Source organism: Echiichthys vipera, assembly GCF_963691815.1.
Source record: "Echiichthys vipera genome assembly, chromosome: 7".
NCBI classification, from domain to species: Eukaryota; Metazoa; Chordata; class Actinopteri; order Perciformes; family Trachinidae; genus Echiichthys; species Echiichthys vipera.
The window spans coordinates 6,010,364-6,023,411 of record NC_139832.1 but is presented as its reverse complement, the minus strand read 5'-3'; the positions used below and the strand labels follow the sequence as shown (position 1 = coordinate 6,023,411).

The 13,048-nt window shown below is 42.2% G+C and overlaps 1 protein-coding gene across 3 annotated transcripts in view; it reads left to right on the top strand.

Annotated features, from left to right (window-relative positions):
• Positions 1–350: 350 nt before the first annotated feature.
• The window catches only part of LOC310949394 (pleckstrin homology domain-containing family A member 7-like), a 125,237-nt gene continuing 112,539 nt past the window's right edge, over positions 351–13,048 (top strand). For 2 of the 3 annotated variants that reach the window (XM_083916844.1, XM_083916842.1), the window contains exon 1: positions 351–740. In XM_083916844.1, the coding sequence (XP_083772970.1) occupies positions 589–740 (152 nt within the window). In that variant the 5' untranslated portion in view covers positions 351–588. The remainder of the gene's footprint in view (positions 741–13,048) is intronic. The other variant, XM_083916843.1, reaches the window with a different exon arrangement.

Here is a 13,048-nt window from a genome sequence, read left to right as displayed (position 1 = left end):
ACTGAGCAAAGGAGGACAGAAACAAAGGGAGGATTGAACGACACAGATGCAAACGGAGCGAGAGAAACAACAAGATGGTTGTAACAATGTTTTGGCTCTTTAAAGTCTGGCTGGTCGTGGGAGACAGTAACACTTTTGTCAGTGGAAGGAGGAGGGCGAAACTGCCAGGGCCAGTCCGACCAAAACATTAGCAATGCAGCTTGGAGAGAGATAGAGGGAGAGAGAGAGAGAGATCATGTGAGCATCTTTGGGGAGGTCGGAGATGGAGAGGACAAGGGAAGAAGGGGTAATACTGTTTGGGACAGTAGAGAGCACGAAGAGAAAAGTTTAAATGTCTGAAATGGTGAAAGAGAATAGCCTTGACACGTCTTCAGCAATCTGCTTTGCGGTCGTCCTTCTCAGTGGCTTTCTGTTGAGTTTCTCCTGAATGTAAAGTTTAAGAGGGAAGACAAAACAGCAGTGGAAGGTTGCAAGACTTTCACAAGAGATGAACATCTGGAGAAAAGGATCTAAGGCAACGACGAGTGAGGTATCAGAGAGATAAAGTCTCTAATCATCCAGCAAAGAGGTCCTTTTGTTGTTGGAAGGATGGGTACCTGCTGCAGCCGTGACCCCACCCGGGAGGCTGGTCACGAGCTGGTTCCCATCAAACGTCACACCACCTGGCCAACGACCACCAAGGTGGTCACTAACCTGGGTGATCATGAATTCTCCACGTGGGATCTGACGTGCGACGCAAGGTAAGCCCCCCCCCCCCCCCCCCCCCCCCCCCCCCAATGAAATACTAGGTCTTAACACTGCTGAGCATTGACCCCTGGAGGCGTAGCGTCATTTTGATCCAATGCGAAGATTCTTTATGGCGGCAGGAGTTTTCTGTGCTGAGCCTGAAGGAGCATGAGGTGGATCAAAGCTTGTTAGGTTCTTTGTTTCCCGGAGTAACACAGCTCCCTTTGGTACAGTACATCGCCCTGCCGGCACATAAAACAAGTTGTGTGTGGCGTAGTTTGTCAGCTTTATTGGGTTTCAACGGGACAAGAGAGCCATTAAAGTCGACACGCACACTGTGCAAGTTGTGGTTGTGTCTGTTAGTGAGCGTGATGTGTACACAACTAAGCATGCACACATCAAAATACACACACTCAATGAACACCAGTTGTGGCTGTGTCTGTCACAATGGGGTTTTACTGTAAACACACACACACACACACACACACACACACACACACACACACACACACACACTGATCCCCAACTGAATGCAAACATAAGATTAATTTAGCCTGACGAGCTGTATGACAGCTTAACTGGCACGCTCAGCGCTTTACCCGGCCTCGCTGAGCCATTAAAAAAGGTGGATTGCCTCCCGCTTTGGGACAAGGGTGAGGAAACAGGGGTTACAAATTATAGACTCTTACTACATTAATCTCCCATTGTCTAACAGACACAGTTGTGACTTTATTACTAAAGCCCGACAGGACTTCAGATTGGCACTAACCCAAAGTATCTGCTACAGTCAGTGCGCTTACACGCAGTTTAAAAACCCGATTATATTCAGGTTAAGAGCATACTCCGGTTTCTCAAACACCATGTACACACCTTACCCTGGTAAATCGAGTTCTCATACCCTGATTAACGTACCAAGAGAACTCCTTTAGTAACTGGAGTTATCTTGCATGTGAACGCTCTACCCCAATTTTAATGGGATTTCTCGTCTGTGCATGTGCCCCTCCCCCCCTCCCCACTTAGTGGCGGTGGCTTTTGACTCAGAAATAGAATAAACCAGGAAGCAACAGTGGAGCGTTACCTTTTAACTGAGGGAGGATTTCGCAATGGCAAGTAAAATCACTACCAAGAAGACCCGTTCATGTTTCTTGTGATTTCGTCAATGGTGAACAGTAAAATAAAGCCGTATTCTGACCAGCTGTATGTTGGGAGAGCGCCACCTACTGTACCGGAGGTCGAGTTACTCCCGTCAATTTCCCATTCAACCCTCTCTCATGTATACTGGGGGGGAACTTCAATAATCCAATTATTGCGTTATCTGATGTAAGGCCATTTTTGGGTTACTGATGTGCACGTTAACACACTCTGAATGCTTGGATGCCTAGACAAAAGCGTTTCTTAAAAACAGGCTTTAAAGGCTTTTTGCTCTTCAATTTAAGATAGAAATGTGGGCCAGGTGGATTTTATAGAAACTGAGTATCCACATATTCCTTCAGAAACAATTTGAATTTAACAACACCTGTGTGAAGAGAAGAGAGCGGAACATGGTGGATTTGTAAGCTAAGCTGAGAAGGTTAATATGCTAGCTGGCTCAATGAACTAACTGAAGTGTGAGGTTTATTTATTCTCAATCCAAAGCAGTGGCTGGATACGAAAGTGTGGTAGAGAGCTGCTGCTGTGCTGCACACACACGATGCTGGCACACCGTATGATGTAAGAGGAGAAAGTGTGCGGTGAAAGAAAATTTTGGCTATTTTGGAGACAGATTAGCGACATAAACCGCCACCAGCAAGACTCGGTCCTTGATAAATACAGCACTTAAGAAGGTGGGAAAATACCTTAAGGAACCGTGTCAAAGTTATTACCAACAAGGAGATGGAGTTCATTGCATTAGATGACCAGCCTTCTCGAAAGCCTACACTCTGCCCCCTGAAATCTACAGCATGGTGGTCACACACATTCACGAGCTAACGTTACTGGATCTAAATGGATGCTGGCCCTGTGAGTGTGTTTAGCCTCATGACACAGTGGATTAACAATGATCTGAACTTGATAAAAGAGGCGATACACTCCGAGGATATTACATTAATATTTTATTACGTTTGTAATGGCTTATACATTTAAATTCAATTCATGTTTCAGATAATGCTTTTGTTGGGCCGTGCGAGAACTGAAAAATGATCATTGAGTAGGTAAAGTTCATTGTACCGCAGCTAAAAGGCTTTTGAAGCAGTTTTTTCATGAGAAAGGATATATTAACAATTTTTTCATAACTTTGTATGATTGCATTTCTTATTCAAAGACTGTGTAATGATGGTATAATGACTTTAAAACACTCCAGTTATTTTATATAATGATATATGATTCTCCCTGTCATAAAAGGGGAAATAACAAAAACAACAAAACATCAGTATCAGCCCAGAATTTCACAGTCGTTGCATCTCTACTACTTTTTGGGGATTTGTTGCCATGGTTACATTGATAATCAACTGTATTTGGGAACAGTTGTCGTCACGCTCAAAAATCCCGTTCACTCGGGGTTGGAAACGTGAAACTAAAAGTTGTCTTCAGTGTTAAAGTCTGTTGTTTTGTTGACCCATCCATCCACCCTGATGACCACCTTCTCTATGACAACACCTGACTTCCTCCTGTGCTGCCGTTGTAATTACTGCAGTCGCAAGAGGGTTTTGTCACTGAAATGTAAACACAGGTTGTTTTGTAGTCTCCCAAGCCTGAGGCGAGATCTGGCAAAGCTCCCTTCAGAGTCACAGTTGACATAATACATAATTATCACAGGCTGAGAGGTATTTCCCGCGACTAGTAAAGTTTAGAAATAGCCCTTTTTTATATGATGTAAGATGAAAACACCACAGACGGAAGTCTCCGACATCATCACAGAGATGCATCAGTCTTACACGGTGCATAAAAATGGACTATTATAAGCTTTATCAAGTGGTATTGTAAATTATGGATGTAGTATTATCCAGTGTTACGACTGTCACTGTCACTAAAGCCCAATTCAGACCAAAGAGTCGCAACGAGTCGAGTTGAAACTTGCAACGACTTGCTACTTGCAAGTCTGCAACGTTCTGAAACCTGCCTCTTCAGACCAATGAGACGAGGCGAGACGGTTTAACGTCTCCATAGCAACGCCTCTCTGTACTTCTGTTCTGACCTCTGACTTTTCAGGCTTTTTTTCGTAGCTGGATATAATTTGTTGCATTTTAAACTATAAATGAGAACAGAGATAGTGAGATACTCGCTACATTTCCAGTTGTGATGAAACAGAGAAAATACAGTTTTATTTCCCTGAGTCATTACTTTGTTCTCGATTACGGCGCTCCCTCTCCTTATTCATTGTATTGCTTGCTCGACCCTCTCTCTTTTTCCTCTCCCTCTCTCTCACACGCCCGTTGAGCCTCTGATTGATTGATTGGCTGTTGAAACAGGACATGTGTTACGTTCTAAAACCAGCTGCCTGCGATTTGACAAACTGAATCCCTGGCGCCAACATCAGCCGGCTAGATTCGCTACGAGACGGGTCAGTTCACACCACTGCAACTTTCTAAAACAGTTTTGTTTTCGTTGCGTTGCGTTGCGTTGCGTTGCGTTGCGTTGCGTTGCGTTGCGTTGCGTTGCGTTGCGTTGCACTGCGCTTAATAAACAAACACAAATCCTATTAACATCCCAGAAGAGCTACCCACAGACACTCAGCTTCAACTTTAGCACTTCAAATGATATGAGGCCCTGCTCTTACATTCTTTTACGGGAAATATTGGGGTAAATCAGGAGATCTGAGTGTTTTATAAGACACAACAGAACAAGATGGTTTCATGTTTGACACTGAAAACACCATCTCTCTGCACCTGTGGTGGGAGTAGCTCTCTGGAGGCGTCTAAGTCTGTCTGCTTTATTGTCTGTCATGGTCGGAGGAGGGCTGTTGCTTTTGTATCTGGAGATGTAGTCAATTATTCAGGTGGAAGATTCAGCCACTTTAACGCTCTCTTGATGTGACACCTTTGATTAGCGCAAAATCAAAGTGGGAAGGACTTTTTCCTCACATTCCCCCACCCTCTGTGCCCCTTTGTGAGGCTTTCCCAGTCACCCGCAGTAATAATATTGATTTAAGTATGACAGCAATGGGAAACGGTTGTCTCTAAGTGTCCCTGAAGGGATTAACCTGGTTAGATGTCACACTTGTTTATGCCTTCACTCGAGTATCTGAACAAAGTCTCTAATGGTAAATTCCTATGAAAGAAAAAGACTTTAACGGCTCAGTCTCTCATTTCTCGAAACGCATATTTATTCTTACAACACATACAGACCATTCAGTGAAATTCATAGTGCATAAAAGACGTTTAATACAAGATAAGACTTTTAAAACGGAAATTTAAACAGAAAAGAAATCAAAAGGACTCCACAGATTACTGAAACAAGAGAGTACATGTGCAGGGTCAGTAATCATACAAGTACAGTTAACACTTTGTGCCCAGTTCAGTGAGACTAATACACCTATTTATTTATTTAATTTTGTTAAAGATTTGCAGTCATTAATAAAGAAGAAGCCAGTTTTATTTACTGTACCCTGTCTGTGAATGTACTGGAAGACTAACAGATAAGCTATATGTATATATATATATATATATATATATATATATATATATATATATATATATATATATACATATCGCTTAATCTTCCACAGAGGTGGATTTAATATTTATTACAATTTTGACAGAGAATGGTGGACTTTTTTTGGTGTCGTCTGCAACACCCGGTGCATTCATCCATGCATGCAGCTCAAAATAGTCTGCCAAGCCACTGGGACACGTTCAGTCACACGTTTCTGTCAGTGTTTTTGCCTGACAGGCTGTCTTCTCATTGGTCAGCCTGTTTGGTATTCAGGTAGTGAATTGGCTGTTTGGTTGCTACCAAGCCCAGTGTGTTTGACTGAATCAGGTTAGCAGTAAAAAGCAGTCCATTAGGAAGAGGACTGCTTTTGTCCAATCCCCTGTGGTACCACACACTGTGACAGGAGCCAGTTAGGAAGAAAAATCCTCAGTTTTTTCCCCCAATTCTGTTTTTTTTACGTTTTGAAGATGAGTTTTGTTCAGCATGTAACATTCTTGAGCATATCAAAGCAGAACTTGGTAGAAAATGAGTAACGACTGAGCTATACTGTACAGTACATGTTGTTTCAGACTCATCTTCTACGTTGACAGAATACAAATTGCAAGTTGTCGAGCATTCAAGGTGAGATATTGTTGAGCTTTACCTGACAACAGTCCAAAACCCAAAGAAATTCAGTTTACAATGACATAAAACAGAGAAAAGCTGCAAATCAATGCACAATGCTCCTGCTCCTCTATTCATCCAATGCACAAAGACACAAAATCTAGTTCACCTTGTACATCGTTTAACATTTTTTATGAGATATGTGAACCCCATCTGGAGGTTTTGGACAGCAGGACACTCAGACACAATGAACCATCGGTGAATTGCACATGACTAATAGAGTTGTGTCTAAGATTGTTTGATGATTAACTACATTACTGATTCATCACCTTTTCCTTTTTTTACTTTGAAAGACGACAGTGGCGTGATCTTCACACAACTATTCTGGTTTTTAGTCTAGACATAACGTGTCTACAAAAGAAAAAGCTGTTGCAAATCATGATTATAGATCAGGGGTGGGCAATTTCGGTCCTGGAGGGCCACTGTCCTGCATGTTTTAGGTTTCTCTCTGCTCAAACACACCTGAATCTAATGATTTGCTCATTATCAAGCAGCTGATGCTTGTCACAGTTTGATTATTGTTAGACTCAGGTGTGTTAGGGTAGGGAGAAACCTAAAACATGCAGGACAGTGGCCCTCCAGGACCGGAACTGCCCACTCCTGTTATAGATGCAAATGGTTTATGCAGCTGTTGTGTTTTGTGAATACAATTTTATTAGAATTTTGTTGCAATTACATTGTTAAATTCTTATTATTAGAAATATTAGAAATAATCAACAATTCATAATTACGGATTATGAATCACTTAGGTGCGTATGACGTCATACTCCCATTTGCATATTATTGACATCACGCAATTATTTGCATAAAGCTGTCGGTTGCAGCGAGGGAGAGAGATCACCTATTACAAAGCAAAACTTAGGGGAGCAGCTTGTCACTTCAGTAATAGCTGGTCCACCCCAACAGCCCAATTTAGTTTAATGAGCCTGGTCTGTAGTTGTTGCTGTGTCTGTAACACTGTCGGTGCCACTGTGTGGTTAATAATGTGCTAGCTGGCTTGAATCTTGAATCCTGGAGGTCCAACAGTTTACTTTCTTGAGTGACAAATACAGACTATGGCAGAATGTGTCTATCTATCTATCTATCTATCTATCTATCTATCTATCTATCTATCTATCTATCTATCTATCTATCTATCTATCTATCTATCTATCTATCTATCTACCTATCTATCTACCTATCTACCTATCTACCTACCTACCTACCTACCTACCTACCTACCTACCTACCTACCTACCTACCTACCTACCTGAATAACGTCTCTCACATAGGCACAGAACACACGTGCTGGTAGGTCCTCGGCTGTAGTGTTTGCCCTGTGTGTAAGTGCAGCTTTTTGGCCCAGACAACGGTGACTAAGGCAGCCTTCGTCACCTTCGCTCTTTGATGTCAGCTTGGTGTGTCTGGGCTTTGTAGCTGCAGGGTGCATACAGTCGCAACAACCTTTACCCATATGATAGAGTTGCCTTTTTTGTGGCCGGAGAGGCAAAAGTGCTTTGAGCGTATTAAATTATGCATCTTTCTGTCTGTATGTTATGATTTTACAGCTAAATGCTTTAAAAGAATAAATGACCTTCATTCTTCAAAAATCACTGTGTAGCGTATGCTGTGTGATATATTTGATTAACTTTGAATACAAAAAAAGTGAAAATGTGAATGTAATTTCATTGCGGGCTGCAGATATGTATTTGCCCCAGTCATTGGCATTTTCATAGAAAGCACAGATGTCTTTTTATGTGCTGTTTAAATCTTTTGACAACTGGAGCAATGAACAAAGACTTCTCCACTCAGCAGTTCCGCTCTTTCAATTTACCTGTGATTATAAGTCAACTACTGACCTTCACTGTACGACCATGTGACATTTCCAAACAATGGGGAGGCGATGACAAAAGATGAACATGTGGAGAATTTCCTTGTTTCCCTCAAAGGAAAAGGCTTTGCTATATCTGAATGTCCATAAAAACAATCCTACCCTTTGTTCAAGCGTGACTATCCCTGCCTTCTCTTACACGAGTGCAGTTTTGAATGCCTCATTACGGCAGCCAACACCCAAAACCTCATTTTATAGTACACACTCAAAGGTAGTAAAAAAACGAGACCAGTGACCAGAAAGTCAAGGTTAAGACACATGTCAGCAGTTTATTATATTTCCTTAGTGCTTCCATTCAGTTAATTTGATGTATTTGTCTTCTGCATGCCTTGTATTTAAAACGTAAATCTTCTTCTTTAATATTCAACCGATGACACCTTTACATGTACATGTCAGTCTCTGACCTTTTTCAGAGACATGTTTTCTAAGGGCGCACTCACACTGTCCTTCCGCACCGGGCCAAAACAGGTTTTTCGGGTCAAGCCTAGTGCGTTTGACCAGTGTGAGTGCAACCGCTCCGCACATAACTGCGGCCCGTCTGAAAGAGGTGAGCTTTTGTAGAGCGCGTTTGCACATGTACGAGCACAAGCGCGAGGCCTACAGTGGTTCTGACGTCCTTTATGTGCGCCTGTTCGGACATAGAACATAGAAGGAGGGACCATGCGCGGACATTTAACAACAATGGCGGCGAAAGGTTCACGTTGGTGTGATGCGGAGGTGGAGTGTTTACTGCAGATTTGGTCGATGAAAAGATTCAAAAACAGTCGACAAGACGCACAAAAACAACTTTGTAAACAAAGCGACGCATCGTGATGACGTCAATCAATGCGTGTGACGTGTTACGGCGTGATGACGTATGGACAGGCAGGAAGCATTTGCGCGAGGCCCAGGCAGTGTGAGTACAAACGGGCCTGGGGCGCGGGGGGGAGGACAAGTACCCTAAAGCCCGGGACAAGGTGCGGAAGGACAGTGTGAGTGCACCCTAACTTAAGCAAAACCAGTAAAGTGTAAACTTGAATTTTCCTTCGTGTCGCCACCGCCAATGATGCGCCGACAGTGAGCTCTTCTTCTGTTCCTGGCAGTGACTGTCGGGCCATTCACGCTCACGGCCCTTTGAAGGCCGACTGAAAGGGGTCACTTTCTGGGTGGAGAGGTAGAGCTGCCTCATTCCTCAGACACAGAGAAGAAGCCAGGGACTGATCATTACCATTTCAATCAGAGTCCTGTGAATCCAGTTTAGAAACCAGAATAGATGATATATATATATATACACACGGTCTAATATGTCATTAGTTTAGAGGTGGAACTAATGGATTGAAATTTATATCATTTCAAGATGTTCTTATCTACAGCAGATCAAATACGCTGCAGGGCACGGTTTTCAGATTCCACTGCAGAGTCAATAAGCGTCATGAGAATTAATGAATCATTTTATTGTTTACCTCTCTCTATGGGCCTACAGAGAGAATATTAGGTACGCAATCATTGGTATTATTGAGAGAAGCAGCAGGAATGTTAATAATAATAATAATAATTTGGGAAGCCTGATTTGAATGCCTGCTTCCTATGAAGAAAATATTTTAAATATTCCAGTTATTAGCTGACACTCATGGGCACTGCACCACAGAATAATGTTAATAGTAGATTAACTTCAATTTAATTCAAGTAATACCACTAATAAAAGACAGGACAGTCGTGAGAAGTGCAGCTGAATTGCCCTTGACTACAATTAATATGCAAGCCAGCCGAGTGCTGCTAATATGTTTTAGAAATGGGTGCTATTACGATACAGTGTTTGAGGGGATTTTTCTCCCTTCAGGATAAGATCAAATTTGAGGTAATAGAGGAGCAAAATGAGGGAACTAAAATTATTCAAGAGGCAGAGGAGAGGATGTGCGACGCCTGAAAAGATTTCAGTCAGTGATGGAAGATAGAAAGCGACTCTGCTGCTCCGTCTTCATCAGAACTACAGGGTTACAGATACGCGTTGACCGGTAACGGCACATAACCAGTAATAACCAGCATATACTGTCTGATAGGCACATATGACCCTGATAGCAGTTATCTATGATGTTCAGCCGTGCACTCCTGATCACCCCCCTGTTGTCGCTCAAGGCATATAAACTCTGCAAATCTCTAGTTTCATCAACTTTACTGTCATCCTGCACGGAGCAAGGCCTCAAATAGAACTCATAGCTGCACATTTTCTATAAATAAAATTGGTTTAATCAAAGACTGCTATTTTTTTTTTAGCAATTTCCATTATGGTCAATAATTGATTAGTCTTAAAAATGATACAAAATGCATTTTTCCCCATCAATGGAAGCTCTCAAAAGGTTGGGAGTGGGTGTTTTTTGCAAAACAACCCAAGTAAATTGGTTCTTTATAACGACTATGTGTGGGATTGGAAGATGTCTGACTTTGGCACACCGTAACAGTAGGAATAATAAGGATGCATGGGCAGACAGCAGTACACACAGATATCATCCCAAACCCTGCAAGTAGGGCTGGAAACGATATAATATAAAAACGGCACTGTGTCTGCTTACTGACACATTTTCATCTGAGAAGTTCCAGTTGTTTAGGGACAAATACTGACCAGAGACACTACAGTTTTAGGGAAAGTACTGACATGCTTCAAATTCCCAAAGGGTATAATCAATCATCGATTAACTGAAAGAATCTATACTTTGATATATACATGTGGCGTGTATTTCTAAGATAAAAAACAGGTGGACGTGTTCAGGAAAGTGTGGCAGGGTTTGAGAGCTCTTTCTCCATCAGGACCAATTTGCTGCGTCGACCGTCTCCTGCCATGTGGGGCGACTGTGGCTGAGTGGCAGAGGGGGTCGTCCTCCATTTGAGAGATTGGCGGTTTGATCCTCCTCCGGTCCACATGTCGAAGTGTCCTTGGGCAAGACACTGAACCCCGAATTGCTCCCCGTGCTGCTCATGGGTGTGTAAATGTGGTGTGAATGATAAGATTAGCTGGTCTGTAGTTGTCCAATGCCATAGGTGTGAATGTGTGAATGGGTGAATGTGACAAACACTGTGAAAGCGCCTTGAGTAGTCAGAAGACTAGAAAGGCGCTTTATAAGTACATTTTACCATTACCATTTACCAAGTGTCGCTATCAGCTTCCTACAAGCTCCACAGCTTTCAGACAATGATTAATGAAGTTAATATATCAAGTTCTTCTTTGCTTTCAAACCTTGACACCAGGTTTAGTGTTGTAGCTGCAGAAACAGACTGAGCTGGGTCAGGATTTTATGGCGTCCAGTTAGCGACCTGTCATCTCAAACTTCGGACCCGTCAGTCGAGCTCTGAGTGACGGACAGTGTTCAGAGAAAAGGGTCTTAAGAGTTTCAAAAGCATTTGATAAATTAATTTAATAAAAAGTGAAATCCTCTTGTCTGTTAGGCTGTAAAACTGAACGGCTTTGAACCTGAGCCTCTTCGTAGAGGGAGAATAAGCTCCTGTGCTTTGATTTACACGAGGAGAGTAATGCGGCTTCTTTCCTTTGTGTATCAGCTTCTCAATGCATAAAGAGTGAAGTATTGTGTAAATATGATGCACATTAGCCTGCTATCGTGCCAGTAGCTGATCTCATTATGATTGTCCACACCTCCATAGAGCGTAATTTCTCAAGCATTCACGCTTGCATGTCTACATTTGCAATGTCAGTGATACGATTATCCTTCGTAGCCATTTACATAACTCACAGGTCGATATGCTGCTGTTTATATTCCATTTACCTCGCTGTGTGTCATTACTATTTACTGCTGCAACAGCCCAAATTCCTCAACACGATCATTACAGTTTCATTCTGTCTTTGTGGATTATGCATGCCTGCATACCAATAGGGCTTTTCTGTGTGTGTGTGTGTGTGTGTGTGTGTGTGTGTGTGAGGGAGAGTGACAAGCCTGCAGTGTTAGGGACAATAAAAACAATATTACAACTGTAAAAATCTAAATAGATTTAGCCATATTCACATTTAATTAGGAGCCGAACATGAAATCTTTTTTAAAAATCAAACTACAACATGAAAATGCAAATCATCAGAGCTTACCGTTATAAACAGGGTTTTGAACCAGCTAGTGAACCTTGTAGATGCCAGTTGATAATTTGTACCTTTTGAAATCATTGCTCTTAGCCCTGGAAATGAGTTCAGATGTGGCCCATTGACGTTAATTGAACGAGTTGGCGAAAGTACAGAATACAGCTCTGGTTATTATGCCTTAGAACTTAGCCAGTGACGGTTCCCTCAAAATTCACTCATGACTCACGTATCATTTTTTATAAGACAAAAGAGAATGGACTGTGATTCAAAAATAAAAATAATCTTCAGAACACTGATCTAACTAACCAAACCATGTCAGTTTCAGGTAACTATTAAGCTAGCTCCATTGTGAGGTTTGACTGAGTAATGTAGAGCTGGCAGATGGCAGTAGGGGCCTTTGGAAGATGTCCTGTCAGTTGGTGAAGCTAACATTAGCTCAAGAAGCTAAGCTATAGAGCTGTTAACTATTAGATATCATACGTTTTTTTTTTAAAAGCAGATTATGCTTCTGGTTTGTATAATTGTGTGTTTGTCCGCAGGATTATGGAAAAACTACTTATTTTCATTAAACTTGGTGGAAAGTTGTTGCACTGGCCAAGGAAGAAGTAAATATGAATCACGGGGCAGATACGGGGCGGCCTGTGCTCTCCCAGTGCTAGTTACCGTAGCTTGATGACTATATTGCTGCTTGAATTATAAAAAAGATTACCCTCGAAGCAATTTCAGTCAAAAGCAACTGGACTTGGTTATTTGTCTAGGAAGACGTTTCACCTCTGATCCAAGAGGCTTCATCAGTTCATGTACGCATCTGACCAGGCTGGGACTGGACAATCTAACCTGACAGAACAACTGTTCACAAATGGCCCCGTGTGACTCCAACGACTGTCGTTCAGACTCAATAGAGCACTAACAAAGTCGAAACCAACTTCCCACCAACGACTGTCACTATAACGACGGCCGTTGGCACTGGAGCACAAAGGGTTCCAGTGACATCATCGGCCTTGTGAGAGGTGAAATAACTGGATCTCACACCAGTTAGTTGGACCAGTCCCAGCCTGGTCCTGGTCCTGGTCCAGTCCCAGCCTGGTCAGATGTGTACA